Below are 20,544 nucleotides of genomic sequence, written 5' to 3'. Positions count from 1 at the left end.
TTGTAATTGGAAACAGGTTGTTGGCAGGCTATGCAGATGTAAAATGCAGTTGCAATCCATGGGTTGCAACCATCGAGCAAAAGTCTGACTGCATTGGACAGGATTAAAATTAAATAAGGTGGACATGTCTGTTGTTCTTGGGGCTTGGGAAAGAAAATAAAAAATACCCCACTACTTGAGCCAGGCCTCATGGCCAAAAGTAATTAGAATTATTGGCCAACTAACAACTGAAGCTTTCATTCCCTCTCCAAACAGCAAACAAAAGCTGCAGTGTGGCAGAGACTTGGAGTTTCCCCAGAGAGCTTTGCCCTGGCTGAATGCAATGAGCCCAAGCAGACACTGCTGACGACTTGGTGCATTGGAGTGGCAGTAGTTGCCAAGCCCATCCCTGGCCATTTCTACCCCTGGCAAAGGCAGAACTTGCTACTTCTAGCTGAGCAAGAGCAGCAGATAGAAATGGGAAAAAAAATACAGCTAAACCTGGTACCAGAGGAACAAGTAAAGTACGAAGAAAAAAGATAGTGGAAGGCAAGTTTACAAGGCCAAGAGCTTGAAGGATACTACTGGAATCCTTTACAATGGCACACTCCAGCCAGGATGAGTATTACCATGCCTCAGAGAGCTGGTCCCATTTCTGAGCATGCTGCATTGTTAAAGCATCTTCATTTCTCCCCTCAGCCCAGCCCTTGCCATCCTGACATTTTCTGCAGTGTGGACAGACTGGCTAATACACATTTGACACCTGATTTCAAGCCCCTATTTAGGGCAAGAAACATAAAATAGAGCTTGGTGGGCTCAAACTAAAAGAAGTTTAGAGATGCTTAATGGCCTCTGCAGTCTTATTCTGAGCTGCATTAAAAACTCACAGCTGGGAAGTGTAGGCGAGCTCCAACCAGCTCCAGCAGGTCCTTCCCCAGAGACCAATATCCTCGAAGCAGTTAGCCCAGTAAAGAGGAAAAAAAAAAAAGACTTCCAGTGCAATACAAGAGAGATTGCTCAGCACAGGTCATGGCATCACTTCTACATGTGTCAGATCTCACTTAAACTCTTTAAGTCTGACAAGAAATAAAGTATTGTAGTCAAGGCCTCCCTGGGATAGCATGTAGGGAATATAGGCAGCTGGGATAGTAAACGGCCTTTCAAGAGGTTAAAGGACTAGGGATACTCTCTATTTATATATAGTCAATAGCTGACTGAGGTGTATCTTTCTTTAGAAAAAGTTGTAGAGCAATAAAAAGGCATAAACACCAGTGTTAAAAGAAGTGAGTCTAATCCTGGTCCTGTGCCATAGGACCCCTGGTAGGATGTATTCACAGTGACCAGAACATACAAACATTTGTGGGGGAAAAAAATGCGTTCAGGTTTTTTTCTGTTGATTGGCAAGAGCAGAATGTTACTTTATTTTGTAAACATCCAACAAGCAAAAAGCCAAATTGTGCAAATGAGCAGCATGGCCTAACTTTCTAAACAGGCTAGACAGAGTAAACTTCAGCCAGTGAAATCTCAGATTGCCGGTGTACTTTTTGGTTTGAATAATACTCTGCTTCATGGATAGTTACAGTGAAATTAAATAGGGGTAATGGAGAAAGAGCAGCCTACTCAACATGTGTATCAGCCCAGACTGCTGCCATAGCAAAGGGAGCGTGTTTCTACCTCTTTTGAAGATTGGCAAGGATATAAAAATAAAGTATTTGGTATCTGGAAGACATTTTCCACCAGACGTTTTCCTTTAGAGCTAGCAAAAAATTGTGGTCTAAATTAGTGTTCTGCAAGCTTTTTAAAAAGGAAAAAGGTTAGTTAGATGTAACACATGCAAGTTTAACTCTTACAACTATGAAAAGCTCAGGCCCTGAAAGCAGGAATTTCTAGATACAGCAAGAGAGATCATATTTAAGTTTCACCACTTTGCCCATGTTCTCTTATACCCAGTATCATGGCCTGTATTTTGTATTTATTCAGCAAAAGTTAGAAATGCAGCCTCCAAAGGTACAAGGAAAACAAAGCTGCTCTATCAAACCAACTTCAATGACTAAGAGTGGCTGGGTAATCCTGAGACCTTTTGGGTTGGAGGATGCACAATAGATGAGGCAGGGGATGCAGGAAGAGAGAAGACAGACTGGTTGTATGCTGCCACTGGGAAATGAATGCTATTACTGATACCCAGTCACCACAGTGGAGCTCGGCAAGGGACAGTATTTGTTTCAGTTTACCTGATGTTTTCATTGAAGTCAAAAGATTTGAAAAATACTGTTTGTTTTGACAAACACCTGGGGAGCTTGGGCTCTGTCTTGAATTTGTTGGAAGGAAAAAAAATAAATCACTGTTTCTACAAAAATCTTTTCACTAGGAAGTTAGTAAGAAAAATGCAAACATATGCTGGGGGATGGAGAAGCTTTTTCCTGATAGAGATAGAGAAAAGAAATATATAAAATAAAAGCAATTGACTGGAAAGATATGCTTTTCTCACTGGCTGGTTTGAACCATTTAACTAATTAGCATCAGGACCTGGAAATCAGCAACCCAGTCTGACCATCAGCTCACTTGACCATGTCATTCTGGATTACATTTTGGGATAATCACAGGTACTGCAGCATGGCTCTCGGCCCTTCCCTCACTGTCAGAGGGATGTGTAGATGACTGCTTAACGCATGAAGTGCATTGGAATGAAAATGGAATGCACAGTATCTTGGATAAAACATGCTACAGGCTGGAAAATATTATTTAATCTTAATTCTAAATTAATTCTAAATTAATACTTTTGTTATTATTTACTTTCCTGCAGAGCATTAGTGACAGTTAGAGTCAAAGTGTGGAATCACTGTGAAAAGATGCAGTGGCTGTCAGCTTAGCTTGCTCAGCAGACTCAGGGAAGGATGATCTTTCTGTTCTGCATTTATCTGTTGGCCAGCTAGGTTCCCAAAACTGAGGTTCAAAGGCACCACCGCCATAGAAACAAGATAATTTCCACGAAAGTCCTCACCTTTCAGGCATTTCTGCAGGAAAAGGGAAAAAAAGGGAGGCACAGGAGCTGTAGAAGTAGGAAAGAAAACCGAGGAGCCTAGGGCTGGAGTAGTGACTGGCATTGATCTCTGTATCCACACACTTTACTACATTTAAAGGACAGCAAGCATTAGCAGAGCAAAGGAAACATAACTCTGTTTTCTGGTCTTTTTCCTGTATGGATAATATCACATACTTCAAAGGCTCAGATATGCATCATCTTACCTCCAAGCTATGCAGAGGGCAGAGAGCAAAGCAAGTGCAAAGAAGATGGTCCCTGTTATAATTGCCAGCATCATCATGCTTTCCTTTCTCTCCTGCCTCACAGCATCTACAGTGTCAGGTTCAGTGATGTTCTTGTATTCAAAGAGCATTGCAAAGCCTCGGCCCCGGTCTGTAGTAGTGATCAGTTCCATGATAACCTCAACCATTTCCAGAGATGAACCAAAGACCATGGTCTTGTTTAAAGGTGAATTTGGTCCACAGAAGCGAGAGGAAAATGTGATGAGATCAGAAACGTATAGTACATCATGGGGACAGACATCCGCTGCTGACTGAGGGCTGGAGGAGATTTCCACAGGCAATACTGTTGTGGGAAGAGTCCAGGTCTCTACTGTAACTTCATCTCTCTCACTAGCAGCGAGGTGGGCAAGCAAGATTTTCCCTTTCAAATCTTCTTCTCTTTCCAGGCCACTGGTATTTTGCCTCCTCATTGTGGCACTACCAGCCACAGGGAGTGGCAGTTCTGGTTGAGCCTTGGTAATTGCTTTGGGTTGCTTCATCTGCTTTGACTGGTTTTCTTCAGATGCTTGTTTGGCTTCATCTTTTTTTGAGGCTGATCCTGGAAGTTCATCCACATGACTAGCAAGGTCCTTTGACTGATCTCCTGTGCTCAGATTCTGAGCCACCTTCGACATCCAGGTCTGGAGAGAGGGTTTTGTAGTATGGAGAGCAAAGTCCAGGTTTTCCTCAAGAGAAGGTATGTCCTTATTTCCTGTTTTAGTGGGGGCTGAAAAGCCATCCCAGGGGGTTTGAGTTTCACTAGAGCTCTCAAAGATGTCAAAGTCAAAAATTTCCAAGATAAGATGGGTTCTCATGGGAATGAAAAATTGCCAAACGCAGTGTGTCCCTGGGTAGTAGTTGTTTGGAAAACCTGGTGATAAAATCAGGCCTCTTTCCATTGACTCCACCACTGCACCACAGGAGTAATACACCTGGGAAGTAAAAGAAATAAGCTTAGATCTTGCCAAAGATTATATACAGGATGCAGTCTGCTAGACCTACTGAAGGTCCTACTCTTTTCTTTCCCTTCAGGGACTGGTATAAAATAGCCTCGAGAAAGGAGAATTTGTTAAGCTTGTACAAGTCTATCTTCTGCTTTCCCATTTGGAGCATTAATCTAATATTTCTAAGATGGAAAAACACTATTGGAGACTACAGAAGTGGATACTGAATGATCAGCCTCCACAGAAATATAATCCAGATGAGTAATTCACATAATTCTCACTTTCTACTACTGATCATAGTACCATCCATTTCTACTGTTGGCTGACATACAGCTTTTTGACCACACAAATATGTTGTCCTAAACAGCTGGTTACGTGATAAAAATCTTAAGAAGCTAAAAAAAACCTGTGTCACCACAGCATCTTGAACTCTGTGTTATTTTCATTATAAAAACCTTTTTTAAATGTAAAAAAAATACCCTGCATTTATCATTACCCATGATTCATCCATCCAACTCATCTTCTGTTTCAAAGACATTCAGCCCTATTTACTTCAATACGTAGTAAAATCTAGGTGATTTTAATTGGGTAAATTGTCTCTTCTTCAAATGCAAAGCCTCTCAAAATAGTTATAGCAGATACCAGCTCTCACTAGTAAACTAGCAATCAACATTTTACATAACGCAGCGATAGTCCCATGTGAAATTTGCTATTTCTTCTTTCTCCATAAATAGCCTTCAGGCTCCAAAGAGGAAGGAAGTCCATAAATGGCAGCACTAACTACCATGCTGCTTCTTCTCGAAAGGTACATGAGGTTGCTTTCACACATATTTACAACTACCTTCTCCCAAAGACTCTCTTGGAGCCTTTTTTCAAGATTCTTTCATAAATTTGGAGAGCACAGAGCCCTCTCTGTGCCTTGGGCAATTGTTTTCAAAAAGGGGAAAAAATAAGTCAGAAGTACTTAGGTACAAGCCCTGTCTAGGAGCATGGGTTTACAAGTATTAATTGGAAAAGAAAGGGAATGCCTTGGGTTTGGTGGTTGGTTGGGGTTTTTTTTATTGGAAATGATTAGTCATCTTGGTCTGTTATCTATTTAAACACAAAGCAAGCTTGGCAGTAGAACAAACAAAGCTTATGAAGTCCATATAAAGCCACAAAGATCAAAATACTCCTGATTTTTTTTCACTTAGTCCCTCCCCTTGGCTCATATTGAAATGGAAAGAAAAAAAATGCAACACCAAATGTTAAAAGCCCTTAAATAAAAACAAAAAGCTAGATCTGTTCTGCAAGGCATGACCTTTGTTTTCCAGCAGGTGCTGTTCATATTCTGAGTGATTTCAGAGTGGGTGGCAGGGTGGCAATAGAAAAGGACCAAAACAGCACCTTGGGTGGAAATTGTATTCTGTATTCAACTTGAAATCCAATCTTTGACTTTTAAAAGTGTCATTTAAATCAAAGCTTATGTTAATTATAGTGAAATAAACTACAGGCTTCTCATTTAAGGCTGGACTATGGCTTGAAGTCTCAAGTGGAAAAGAAACCACATCCATGTGCCAAATACATACCATTTTCTGCCTAGTGCCTTAGGAGCCCCACAGCATGTAATACCAAAGTAAATTAATAGAAATGTATTGATCTTTTCTCTAAGAGGTAAAATTTTGGGGGTTAGTCTGAATTAGCTAGCTCATGGTAAAAATCCAGGTGAAAAAACTAAAACTTTATGTGAATTTAAGAGGCTACAGACCCTAACATTTAGATGCATTTGATAATTCACATCAGAATTACAGATAAATTTGTTGTCATCTGGATTTTACTGAAAACTAGCTGGTTTCCAGTGAATATGTTACTCTTCCCTCAGGGAGAGGATTGCTCCTACACTTGGAAGAAAGAAAGAGGGCTTTTCTGTGACTTCTCTTGTATTCCTTCCTTCTATCTCAGAATAGCAGTGCAGACTTGCCTTTGTCCCATGCTAGTCTTCTGAGTTCACTTTTAACTAAGATATCTGCATATCAAGAAACAGTAAATAATGCCTAATTTTTCAGCTAAAATATGTATCCAGTTTTGGAGCCAGAATGTGCACCAGAACTGCTGCTATTGCAGGGTGGTACTCCTGGATGTGGGAGGATTACAGAATGGCCCAAAACTCCTTAAATTAGCAATGATTGAGGGTTGAGATTTTATTTTGAGGAATATGTGAACTGATCTAGTTGCCTTTTTTCAGACACTGAGAAGGCGCTTGGAGGCGTTCACAGCCCCACCTCTACTACCAGAAGACTTTGTTAACACCCCAAAGCAGCAGCCATCAGTTCAGTGGATCTTGTGGGATTAATCACCAAAGTGCTGAATGGGTAAGTGCATCCCCCCATAAATCCCTCGCCCCCGCTGTCAGGATAGGCTCCCTTTCCTGCCTTCATTTTCACTTGAATCTGTCATCATTTGGAGAGAAATATCTTGCACACTCTGTGTACATCCAGTGAGTCTCGGATTCAAACTCAGATGCCTCTTGTTCCCCTATGAACCACGTAGTCACCAGTTGGCTGCAATATCTAGTTGAATCCCAACAGGTACCCTGCGTCCCCGAACCTCGCCAGAAGGGATTTGTGCAACACGTACATTCCAGAAATATGGCTCAAAGGTCACGGCAGTGGGGGAATTGTTCATTTATTATAGCTTGGGAGACTGAAAAAGTTCAAGACTTGCTCTGAGACCAGGAAAAAAAAACATAAGGGACAGGAAATGCAAGACAGATCCAAGGCAGGGGGAGAAGGATTTCTGATTAATTTATAATCCACAACTGAATGACTGACAAAACTGACAAAACAAACTCATTTGAATCATCCATTAGGAAGGCTGAGTTTCATCAATTAGATACAGATGTTCCCTTCTGTAGCAAGTTGTAGACTTGTGGGCTTTTGACAGAGGCATGCAAAAAAATTAGCACATTTTTAATCTTTGCAAATGATAGGTGGTTGTTTTTTTAAAAACAACACTTGATATATGCCCACACCAATTAGGTCAATTATGAGCAGGGAGAACCAGATTAGCAGTCCTGTTCATCTGCTTTTCAGTACTTCTCACTCTGGCTAGGAGTTCCAAATGTTTAAAATAGTTGTGTTGAGCTGAACCTCCAGCCTGCTGTGGTCAGACATACCCTATCTGCCTTCTGAACTAGGATAACTGGGGAACAGCATTTAATAGGTTGCAGAGAAGAAGTAACTCAAATCTCAGCTATTGCTTCTTCACCAGAAACATAATGGTTGGATATTTCAGAAGATGACAAAATGTTGCATTTCCCTTTTGCACACTACACAGCCCACTCAGAAGCTTAAATCTATGCCCATTATGAAAAAATACCCCATTGTCACACATTTACCCCCTCCTGTGCTGACATTTGGACTTTCTAGAAATGAGTAGTTAATATTGGCATCAGCTTTGAGCTACTTAGTTAAGATATACATATGTAAGGAGTTATAAGGCCTCTGCACCAGGAAACACAGGGCTAAGGAGTACGAGGAGGACCTTGTGCTAGTCTCTCATAAGTGATTCTGGCAGTGGTGCCCTGATGGTGGGATGAATGCTCTGCTGCCCTCTGAAGTGGAGGTTTGCAACAAACCCATGGGCGATGCAGTTGCAGAGAGCCTGGGAGTTTTCCTTAATCATAAAGCTATGCTGGGTTGGAACAGATGTGGCCACAAGTGACAGCAAGACATTGCTCAGAAATCTCACCGCAGACACTAGCGTCTGGTTCCTGAGGAGCACCACCTCTCAAAGAAAGAGCAAGCCCTTGACATGTAGAGGTGCAGCCAGTATGTGATTTCTTCAAACTGGATGCTATACACCAAGGAACTCTTGAGAAGCAGGTGGCACTGATGAAAAGCATAATTCCCATGCAGAAAAGGGGGAAAATAATTGTTTTGGCCAGATGGGAGTTTATTATAAGGCCCAACTAAGTATATGCACAGGAAAGAGTAGCTATCATCATCTGAGTAATATAACCCTCAACTCTGCTCTCCACTCACAGAACACTTACAAATGTAGCCTCTGCATTGTTCCAGTAGGAACATTGTCAGAGAATCAACACGTTCTAAGAGAATCCTGCTCACTATGAGAATAATTTAATTAGCAGCACCCTTTCTTTAATCACAATTACTGCCAAAGAAAGCACCAGATGAGCTAGATCAGAGGCACACACAGAGGCAAGCTCTTAATTTTGCCAGGACAGGATAAGTTCTTGTGGCACTTTACATCAAAGCCAGGAGACCCTCCTGGCTGCTTCCACCAGACCAAAGCCACACTCAAAACCTGCAGGAAGGTCTTGCAAAAAGCCATGAATGGCAAGTTGTGGCAGCCCCTAGCTGGCCCACGAGTGCCCTTCAGTGATGGGTACCAGCCTTTGCCTGAATCATTAGAAGCAGGCAGCACTCAGTTTCTAAAGCTTCTCTGTCCTGCCTCCAAGAGACAAATGCTTCTGGCATGAGGTGATGCTGGGAGCCCAGAGGGAATGCGGGGAGGGTGCTGTGACATGTAGGTGGTAAGAGAAGGTGATAATGGCCACCTGTTTTAGTTTGCAAGCACATAAGCCCTGCTGAAGAGAAGTGAAAACAAAGTGATGCAAGGTCCTGACTAGGGAAACCCTCAACCCGTTTGTGCTCATAGTTTTTGCTGAAGCTCAAAAAGGTGAAGTAGTGATAAATTTTCTTCATTCATGTTAATGCTGGTTACAAGGAGCTGCTGTTTGCAGCATCCTGGAGGGCACCGTCTTGCTTGCATCCCAAAGACTGTTTATTTTTAAAGTGCATTTATTTCAAAGAAGAGGGAGGAGGACATCCTGTCTTGATGTTTGTCATTACTCTGTGAGCACAATCTCAGATTCTCTGGCTTGGCACCTGTCCGATGTAGTTTGTTTTCTTTTATAACATACTCACCCAAGAAACAGCAAGTTCTTTTGGTGCATACCCAGAGTCAGAGTGAAAGCCTCAGCAGAGGAAACTGGAGACACATAGTTGAGCCACTAAATTTCCAAGACATCCTCGGGGGCCAAGCCACACACTTAATAGAGATACCCAGTTGCAGGCTTGTAAGGAAATGATGTGCAAAGATCATAACCCACTTTGCCCTCATTAATGCCTTATGCACATCTCAGCTTCTGTGCATTTCTCACGTGTATTTCCAGTTTCAGGCAGACTTAAAAATGTCACTTCCACCTTTTTAGAAATGACAGAGAAGGAATAATCCACTATAATTCAAACTGACTGAACATTTAAGAGGTGCTGCATTTATTAGTCTTTTCAGGAAGAGATGTGTATCATCTCCTTATCCAAGTTAAAGGGCTTTTTGGTCTTTGCTTGAAGACTGTACTAGAAAGATTTAATACAAGAGTAATGAGAGAAGGTGAGGATAGAAGCTATTTATGCAGACCTTATGCCCTTAAAAAAATTTATTGTGAAGTCAAAATACTTGATTATGATCCTGCACTCTTGACCGAAAAATTCTTTTATGTTCTATCTCTTCCTGTAAAATAGCCCCACTACATAAATGATCCTTTACTGATTTTTTTTTTTTTTTTTTTAGACTAGGAAAGAGAGAACCCTTCCCCAAGTGGATTTTTTTGCTTCATTTAAAAAACAAAATCTACTGCAGCTGCCTGGTGCCAGAGCAGGACTGCAGGCAGTATATGGCAGTTCTATAGTAGCCTTATCTTGTCAGCCTACAGCTGATTCAACAGCAGCCACAGAGATATGCAATTAGTTTCTGGACAGAGATGGATGCTGTCTTAGAATCCAAGATTGTTCAGTCTGGATGACTAAATTTAGCCATCTGAGCTCACTGTAGTATCAGTGGGCTGAAAATCCAGCAAGTTTTATTTAGGATCCCTCACCCTTCCAAAATTAAAAGCATATTATGTGCACACATGCACACACATGTGTGTTTCTTTCAAAGAGCTGGCAAAGCTTTGAGACTACCTCACCAGCTCCTTCACTTTTTATTCTGCCCCAGGGACCTCTTTAAAACTCTGGCTCCACCAACATCTTTGCAGTTGCTCAAAACATGTATGGTATCTCAGTTACTTCCCCCTTCTCCCCTCCAAACATAGGAGATTCATTCTGAGTTAAAGATCACTCAGACTCACAAGGACATTTGAACAGAGCCAACCACCTGGGATGAAATATGAAGTGGCCCAAACTTTCAGCCAGAGCAGAAAGAAAATGCTAAACCTAGGGTTTTAAAAAGAAAATGAGAAGGAAAAAGGGAAAGTGGTCATTCCACAATCCCAACTTAAGGGGAAAAAACAAAATAGACAAGTCTTTACTTGCTGACGTGGCTGAAACTAGCTGCAAAGCTACCAGAAATACAATTCTTGTGGTTCCCAGCAAAAGCCCCAAGTTCTCCTCTCACAGTATTTCCAAGTTAGGGAAGTCTGAGCTTTTTGGATGCTCATCAAATACAGGATCTGAGGAAAGACTATCCCAAGAGTAAGATGTAAAACTCCAGTCTGTTAGTTTAAGAAGTGACCACATTTACTTCACTAGCTGACTGATCTAGAGATCAAAGCTGGTAGGACTTTTTCCAAGTGGAAGACAAAGTAAATCGGAGACTTTATAAAATTAGCACTCTACTTAATTTTGCATTTTCAGCTCATCTTTGCATGCAAGGTTTATTTTCTTTCATTAACATGAACTAGATACAGCAGCAGTGCTTCTAACTTATTTTTCCACCTGGCAGCACAAGAATTCCTGGAAGTGCCTTGAAATCCCCATTTCCCCCTCTGCCAAATTGCCTTCGCTGTTTAAAGCATGAGGCAACAGCAAAAGAAGAGTCTCTTGTCCCATATTAGGGCAACTCTTCAACTATCTCTGGATGGTTGAAAGTAGCAGATCTGCCAGAACTAGATCAGGACATGGGATTGACAGAGTATAACAAAAATTGTCGACAGTTCGCATAGTTATTAGGAGAGAGTTTCCCTGTCTCCTTTTTCCAGTCCTTAACTGTGATTTTTTTTTTTCCAATTGATCTCTAGAAGAGTTCTCAACAATTATGAAAGTATCCTGTTTGCTAAGGTGTCTCCCTTGCCCTCCCAGTAACCCTGTCCCAACACAAACCCTTATACCTGTACACACACTTCGTATTGTCTCCTTGTTCTCTGAGAAAATTCACACAAACAAGCACTGAACAGGGTTCAGTTGTGGGACTCTGAAACTAGGCTGAGCATACAGTTACTTTTAATACATCTATGGTATCAGAGCAGTTGCACTTATGTTTTTAAACAAGGGTCTAATATTTCTTGAAGTGAGTGCAACCTGCTGGATTTAAGCAAAACCAAAACTGCATTTTTTAACAGATGCTCTGTTATTTCAGTAGTGGGTAGCAGCCGTTCCACCACATGAAAGTGATTATGGATATGACATTTCCACTCTGCAAATCCCATTTTCAGGAAAGAACCCGACTTGTCTTATATTCCTTCTTGGCACACATCAGACAGCTTCACAGGGCCCTGTTTTCATACCTATCACCAAGTTTTCTATTGTTTTTAACAGTTTACAGGACATTTGAAGAGAATAAATATTCAGGTAGGAAGAGAAGGGGACTTTGAGAGCCTGTTGCGGCAGGAGACAAGGGAAATAAAAATATCGTTAGAAGAGTAGAGGAGGGAAGCAGGAATGCAGTGCAGCAATTAGAGGAAAGAATGCAAAGTCTGAACGAGACTTCAGGACTCAGAGGCCCAAATATGCCTCAGACTGTAGGCATGCTATTTTCTCTTATTCTTCCCATATGTGACTGCTGCAGCTAAGCCCTGAGCTCAAGCGACACAACAAGATTGCTTGGAAGGCACTGCTTTATTTCACCAGAGAACAGACAACCTTCTCCTCGCTTTTTAGGAAAAAAAAATAATCAGGGAGGATGGTAACGTTTGTATACCCTTGGACAAAGGCATGTAGGTTCTGTCAGGATGGAAAGAGGCTGGCAGGGCTCAGGATCCCCTCACCTGCTCTGGGTCTCCAAGGCCAGCTCCTAGCACCTGCCTGTAGATGCAGCATTTCCTACGGCAACTTGCCAAATTGTTAGGCAGGCCATTGCCACAACAAATCTCTGTGAATCAAAGCAGCTGCAGAAGAAGTGGCAGGAGAAGGTCAGCGATCTCATTAGAGCCAGGAGGCCCAGGCCCCCCAGCCACGGCAAGGTCCCAGCTTCACAGCTGCAATGTATTTTGATACCTGGCCTCAAGCAGATTGCATAATTGCACCATGAGGTCACCATCCCTCCTCCTTGATCCTTTCTCAGGACAGGAGGTAGGGAAAAGAAAAATCACAAAAAAGCAAACACAGGCACTCCAACAACCACCAGGCACAGCAACACACTCCAGTTTCTGTGGAGAACAACAGACCTCCTCATTTAACTCCAGAGATGTAATGCCTTTTTCTCCTTACAAAAAAATGCTTGTTCCCAGAGACACAAATAGAGGCTGTTTTCCGAACAATCACCCTTGGAACAGTACAGCTTTCCATAGCATGATCAGCAGTATATGCAGTCTTGGCATACATTAGAACTTGACATTTTGTACTTGCCTTCAGAGCAACCAGAGGAAAGGCAGCCTAATGCTCTGCTGCTTTTGGGAGCTTCAGGTGAGAAGCAAAACCAGTTTATCCTTATTAGGCCAGAGATGCCAACCTACACTGTAGTTAGGAGCAACAGGCAGAATTTTCTGCAGTAACCACAGATATTTTGAGTACCTGATGCAAGATTCCTATGTAAGGTCACCCAGCTCTGGGTGCAGGGCTTTGCTGGCTAATTTGGCTTGCCTCCCTCTGCAGACAAAAGCCAGAGTTGTTTACTGCAGAGGGAAATTCAGAGCAGGAGTTAGAGATGGTCTTAACATCCCTCTGAAAGAATATCTCCCCATCTCAGTGGAGGTGGGACTTTAGAAGGCTTACTGGCTAACTCAGCTACCTAAAGGTTCAGGGTGAAATCTCAGGATATTGAAAAGACAATAAAACCATTCTTGCTCTTTTTCCCCATATCATAAATAGAGAGAAGTTTCAATTCTCTCCTTTCAGTTCTTTAATTAAAATTGAGTTGGATTCACCTACAAGATGTCTTGCAAGTTACAGCTATGTAAGTCTGGCTAAGCGGAGTTGTCTCTCCTTATCCAGTTCTTTCTTTGATTTAGCTTTTTAAGGCTAGAAATTCTTATGATGAATACTTATTCTCTGGGCTTGGCAGCAGCCTGGCAGTTTATGGCTATATTTGCTACCTGACAGTTTGCCAGGTTGAAGTTACTGCCACAGGAGTAACCCTGGTATTCATTAATTACTCGGTAATTGTTGTACGCCAAGGTGTAGACATGCTTGTGAAGTGGATAAAATATTGGTAGAAGTGCAAAATACAGATAAAAATGCTCTGGAAGAGACCTAGTCCAAGGCATAGGACATTTTCAAATTTTTTGTTTAATTTCATTGATACACTTACATCCAGGTGCTTTTACTAGAAACTAAGTGTCAGGTCTTATTCTGAACTCTTCTTCATCCTTCACTGCAACCCCACACTGCAATATTAATTTCCTTCTTCTCATCTTGGTCTGAAAGGGACAAAAGCCAGATTGTTTTTCTATTAAATGATTTGAAAAATCTGTGTAAAATATGCAAATCCAGTGCTTCGAAAGACCCACTTGACTAGGCAGTGTTCCCTTGGGGACTATAACTATTACACTCGTAAAGTAGAACTATTTTAAGCAGAAACCTGTCATTAGTATCTCACAAATTTATTGTGTTATGTTCATGCAACAAATGCAAGTGAGGCATGTCGTTATGAGAGCAGTCTGAACACTGGTTTTCCCCTTTCATCCAGCCATTAGCTTTTATGGCTAAGGAAGCATACAACATATCTAAGATAACATCCACCAGGGAGTGCTAGAATTCACATCAACAACCAGCTTTTTCTTGTGGACTTTTCAGACTAATCCTTGCAGGAGAAAAAACAAAAAGCTAACTCTTGTGACTGGACACTCAACAGAAAAATAGAGATTCTCCAACAAAGATGCAAGATGCCATATCAAATAAGATCCTACATCTATACAAAGCTGCTGTCCCTGTTCTAGTTTTTTTTTTTTTTTCCAGAAAATACCCTCATTCAAACATACAAAAAAATGTAAAGCTTTAGAAAGAGAAACAAAGGCATCATTTAGAGTGTCTCCTCAGGCAAATAATCATGAATATGATGGGACCATCGTAAATAAAAGTAAGGCAGTGTAATGAAGAGTTCAAGATGCCATGGCCATTTGCTTCAGGGTTTTAATAGGTCAGCACAGGTCTTTTTTCTACTAGAGCAAGTTCTCATTAACAAAGTGTGCACAACACACCATAGAAAAAATTAACAGTAAACTATAGGGTTGGTGGGAACTAACAGGGGTGATGAGGAAGTTTCCAGAAGATCAATCTGGTTTTCATTTTCTATAAATTGAACAGGCCCAAAGCAGCTCAAATTAAAGAGTAGAAAACATGGTCAGATTGTTTGAACTGCTTGGTAACCAGATGATATGTTTAACAAAACAAAAGCTATAGCGCTGCAGTAAAAGTTTCCTTGTAGAGTTCGGTATAAAAGTCCATTGAGCAAGTTATGTCTGTTCATAGGAATCTGTAAAACGAGTGTTCCCAAATTCATTTTATATATATGACCTCCAAAATACGTGGGGGAGATTTAAATAACGAAATCCATATGCAGTTTAGGTGCGCAAAAATGCTTTGTTTTGTTTTGAAAATACCAGAAACAGGAGAAAGGGAAACTGAAAGCAATTCCATGCAAATTTTGCTGGCCACTTCTCAGGAAATAAATTTGGATCTTTAAAAGTAAACAAAACACACATATATGTGTAAACTCGCCTTGCAAAAAAGCGAGCTGTTTGTGCTTGGATTTCCAGCTGCATGACCCTATTGTTTCATCCAGACACTTCAGACGTTTCACATGTTGGAAGTCTATTGTACAAACATATGGAGAAGGAAACATTCCACATGTGAAAGCCAAAACCTGCAAATACTCTGTGTTGCCACTACCATGCTGCAGAGTTGTTACTGCAACTCTTTGGGAACCGGATCGTTGTTTCACTAAATGTCACTAGCAGGTGAGAGGGACTTATGCAGAAGACATGGACAGTGATCCTTAAAAAGCAATGAAGAAATACCCTCTCCCTTTCACACAATATTTTTAACCAGGCTTCTAAATGAGCCATTGCTACAGCTGAGGCTGGCCATTCAGAGGTCTGTTACGGTCTGAAGGCACATCCTTAGTTTTGGATGGTATACAAACAGCAGCACTTTTCCCCACCTCGTTGTTCCAGAATTAGTCTCCTCTTGTGCACTCTGCAAAGGGAAATTTCCAAGACTCCACCTTTGCCAGGATTTCAGAGAGCAGGATGCTTGTAAATTTTACTTTACTGCCTACACATAAGGAGAGACCATGAGGGCACAGCAGGGAGGGTGTGGGAGAAAGCAGAAAAAAGTATTACAGATACTGTAGCCAGAGGAAAAACTAAGCACTGGGTTTGTTGTTACAGGGTCCCAACCAGTGAGCAGTTTATTTTTCCAAATAAATCTGGTTTGCAGACATCCTTTCTTCTTCCCCATTCAAGTTTCAACCAGGAAACCTGGAATAAGTTACTGTTGATTTTAGAGGCAAATCAAAGTGTTCAGCCTGCTAAGCTTGCATTTAAAGTTAGTCTTGATGAGCAACTCCTTGAGGCCCTTGTATTCAAATAGTGAGGTCTTGGATTCACCTGAACTGCCCACCCATGCAGATCTATAGTACAGGCAGGAAGACAAGGGGATGAGCAGCCTGGGCTTCAAGCCTCAATTCTAACAGTAAAGGCTCCACATTTTAAGTCAAATCCAAAAAAAAAAAAAAAAAATCCCTTTAATAAAAACTTAAACAGTCATTCAAAACAGTGGAATATTTACTAACCAAGACCAGGAGAGGGCTGGATTTAGGTAGAACAAGTGGATTAGACCTCCCATTGCTAATCCCAAATTAAGTACAGTACAGAGCAGGCACACCCTCCTTGGAAAGGCTGAGCAACCAACTTTCTGGGACTTGGATCAGGTGGGGATTTCAGAGGCACTTCATCCCAGATCTCTTGTGTTAAGGAAGCTGTCCTTACTGGCATCCTTGGCACCTGACCCTTCCTACAGTCCTGCTATTCCTTAACAGAAGAATGAAACACAAACACTAAGAAACAGATCAGTAAGAGATCAGTGAACTTCCAAAAGTCCCTTCTTTAGAGCTGACAGTAGTTCTGAATGGAGGCTTGTACCAGCCCATTTTGTTTAGCTGGTTTGATGTTGCAACCTGGCTGCTAATATAAAGAAATGAGAAGAATAAAATACTGGATGAAAATGAGATAGCACAGCAGGTTATGGCTTGCATGTGAAAAATTGGCTTTTGTTTTGCCACTTTGAACACCACCCACCCCTGCTTTATATTGAAGTGTAATGGTGCTGCCTGTACTCCCCCAGGACCAAGGTTTTCACATAATTTAATAGTTTCTGTAATTAGGTATTTGTGAAACTCTGAAATCCTCTGATGAAAGGTGCTGTAAAGGTATTACCAACTCTTCTACCATGAAAGGACTCCACCCAATTCCAAATACAGATGTTGTCCTCAGTGTACATCATTACTAATCCAAGCTAGCACTACTTGTGGCCTGATTTAAATCCTCCTGAAGTCCCGGATGACTTCTGTGAGCTCCAGTAGGGCCCCAAGAATTCTAGAAAGGAAATATAGGCAAATTAGCCTTTTCTCCTCTCAAAATTGCAACCTTCTTTTCATCGGCAATGACATGAGTAAGGATATTCAAAATTAACCATAAGGCCATTTACTGCTGAGAGCTTGTAAGAGAAGTTATAATGTTCTTCCACTGAGCTCAAGAACTAAGGCTGCCAGTAGGGCTTTTCCCTACTGCTGTGTTGTTCCAGACATTAATTCAAGACCCTGTAGTGCCCTATCCCTACTCTACCCTCCTTCTCCCATGAATTTGTACAAGAGGATTATTCTTCTGTTTAGTACTTCCCATAGTCAGAGAAGTATCTGAACACCAAGTTGAATATTTAATATTTATTATTTATAGATCTGAGATATCAATGCATAGACTGACCTTGTAATAATAATAGTGTGTAATGGGAAGAGTTGTTATATCAGACCTGGTCTAGCTGCACTAGAGCTGGGTAGCCACTCTAGTACCAAACATGCCACAAGTTTGGTTTTTTTAAGAAGAAAGGGAGGCAGGAAGAAAGAGACTTGAACATTTTACCACCATTCCCGGTCTGTCATGCAAAGAAGCAGATGGGGAGAATAGTAATTGTTTGTTGGTTACCACAGGAAAGTTTGTTTGCTGGGTCTTTTTAAACCAGTGCAACAGGATTGTTTGCTTCAACCTACTTAGATAATAAACAAAAATGACTTCAGTGTTTTCATCCCAAGGATGGTTGGCATCTCTAGTGGTACTGCACTCTTTTAGCTCCTACCGCATAAAGATTACCTGCATCATTCCAGAAATCTGCCACTGGTTTACTTCTCTTACCTTGGCTGCTGCTTCCATTGCTGGCTTTGGCAAATGACAGAATTATGGTTCAGCTCTACAAAGAGAGAGTCCCATGTGCTGTGCAGGACTTGAGGCCAGCCTCGTCCATCTTCTCAGCTTTCAGTTTCTTCAGTGCTTCAGTAATTAGAATTATCAGGACTAAAACACTGTGGACATTATTGCTGCTTAGTGTGAAGCTAACAAGAGAGCGCCAGATTTACAACATTCTGGCCAGACAGAAAATTAAAAAAAAGTTACAAATCATTGCCCAGTTCCAGGGATATGTATTCCAGGATCTTATTTCACCAGAGACTCCACATGAACTTTAGCCTCTAGAAGAAATCCGCCTGCATTTTTCTAATTGAAATACCAGTCAGACCAGTGGTGGGATGCAAACTAACATGCATGAAAAATAAAGGTTCAATGACCCAAATCAATTATGTTTTAAGGGCACTGCTCTGGACTCAGTAGGAAATATTTTAAACAGGAAAAAGAACTAAATAGGATCATTCATTGAACTGACCTGGAAATGAGACAGAAATTTGGTAAATAAGAAGTTCAGTGCAAGCTAGTTTTATGTACCAACTGTAGTGGATTAAAAAAAAGAAAAAACAAAAACCAAAAAACCAAGCCCAGATATTTCTTAGACTCAAATAATGTTTCAGACTTCTGGGACCTAAAGTGAAAAGTGCAATAAAACAAAGCAATTCTCATGCCTTCCTTGAGCACAGGCAGTGTAACACAGTTTACTTCCAGACATAAAAAAAAAAAAAAAGGCAGTTTATAGAAATCCTGAAACTGCACCTTTATTAAAATAGGACAACCTACAGGTCTTTTGTATAAAACAAAAATAATAATTTAAAGCAAAAACAACTTCTGAAGATCAGAACCAGCTACTGTGGCTGGATTTTTGAAGCACATACACACAGGCTAGGGAGAAATAGCTCTACTGCTTCAGAATATATGAATATAGCTGTTCCCCAAACTGGCCAAACATTCAAACTCTTCATACAGTAAATATCTGCCAAGCAATGTACATTGTAAACACAATAGGATGCAGCTGTGGCAATTAATCAAGATACAAAGAAAATAGGAAAGACCTATAATTTCTCCACTCCTAAAGCACAGACTACTTTCCAAACAGTGAAAAGTTTTTTATTAAGCTCATTGCCAACAAAGTTTTCAGATTCTTTGAAGGTGCCTTATTTGTCTTGACTGCCTTCAATTCTTGAGACAGAAAGACAGCCTGGTGTGCATATACAGTGTTTTACAGTGATCTATAAAGCCAGAGCTACCTGGACCTAAAAATCCCATTAAAGTGTTACTAAAATAACCCCCACACCTGACAGCAGCTGGGATTGGAACCAGATGTGCAGTACATCTGGTAAAGAATGGGGCTGCTGCTAGCAGACACCAAGCCATTTGAGTGATGTACTTTTCCAGTCCAGCAATTGTCTGGAAAGACTTGATAAAAGTTATATATTTTGCCTCCACTTTTCTTAAGGCAGAGGTTGACCACTAACAGATCTATTGTGTGTCAATTTAAAACATTTGAGAATTTCCATATCCTTCCCCCCTCAATCAGAAGTGCATATTTTGCTGCTCCAGTTGCATAATTTACTGATTTAGCTGCATGCTTGGTTGGTCTGGCAGGAGACAAGTACAGTAGTTGAGATTCTGGATACATTGCCAATTGTGCAGCGTGCTTTGTTGATCAGGGCCGTAGAATTTAATAGCTGAAATTTCATACACTTTACTAATCAGGCCACATTCTTTGCTAATTGAGGTGCATATTTTAGAAGTTGATTTTTTTTTAATCCTTCACTGATCTTGGGAAGGATCCTGCTTCCTCTGAAACCAGCAGGAATTTTACCATAGTCCTCGCTGGGAGCAGGACTAAGACTTTCACTAGAGGGTCTAGGATCGCTAAGATTTCTTCTCTTAAAAGCAACAAGAAAGGCTTGATTTTTTTCTTTAAGCCAGCAAGTGAACAGAAGAATACCAGATGAAGGATGGCACTGGCATAGAGACCTCCTCCATAGGGATTTGATTAAACAGATAATATTTTACGGACATACAGAGGCATAATTTTGACTATGTTATCTTTCATCAGGCTTACATTCTTCCTTCAGGATAAACAAGCCACTTATCTGCACATCTTGTTCCATCTGATACAGACATGCAAGAGGAAACATCATACACCTTATCTTCAAATTTTCTTTCATTTGATCTAACTCCTATTTTTATATTGCTGTAGTACTCAGTGAAGGGTTCCAGAGAGAGCTCTACTTTGCCACAAAACATGTTTCAAACATCCACACTACCTCACAGCATCCCAAAGTTCCTCAACTCTGAGCAGCAGAGACCACCTTCCCGGATGAAAAGAACAATTCAGTTTCCTATACCTCATGCAGACTTTGCCCTTGCCAAGGGAGTTTCTGCTATGGTTTTATATTGTTAATTCTAAGCCAGAAAACAATTCATTTCTCATAAGTCTCTGAATACCCTTTTTAACTGCTAAATTGAACTACATTTGAACCACCAACTTAGAGTGGGATGTGTATTTTTTTTTACTAGCATAGCAACACTATCAGAATGTAGCCAAAAAAGATAAAAATAATGAAGCCTACACAGCATAGTGCAGTCCTTGATGAGTGAAGAGCAAGTGCAACTTACTCAAAAAAATAACAAAAACAGGGAGCAAGAGATGTACACACACATCTGTTTGCACACACAGATTCCACTGTCACA

General features: G+C 40.9%; 1 protein-coding gene across 1 annotated transcript in view; it reads right to left on the bottom strand.

The window, feature by feature from the left end:
- LOC141951373 (uncharacterized) overlaps window positions 1-20,544 on the bottom strand; it is a 34,809-nt gene that overhangs the window by 12,290 nt on the left and 1,975 nt on the right. The window contains exon 2 of the mRNA XM_074887493.1: window positions 3,226-4,214. Within this exon, the coding sequence (XP_074743594.1) occupies window positions 3,226-4,214 (989 nt within the window). The remainder of the gene's footprint in view (window positions 1-3,225; window positions 4,215-20,544) is intronic.

This window comes from Strix uralensis, chromosome 17 (genome assembly GCF_047716275.1).
Source record: "Strix uralensis isolate ZFMK-TIS-50842 chromosome 17, bStrUra1, whole genome shotgun sequence".
Taxonomy (NCBI): Eukaryota; Metazoa; Chordata; class Aves; order Strigiformes; family Strigidae; genus Strix; species Strix uralensis.
Note: the sequence above shows the minus strand (reverse complement) of the source record. Positions and strands in the feature narration are given on the sequence as shown.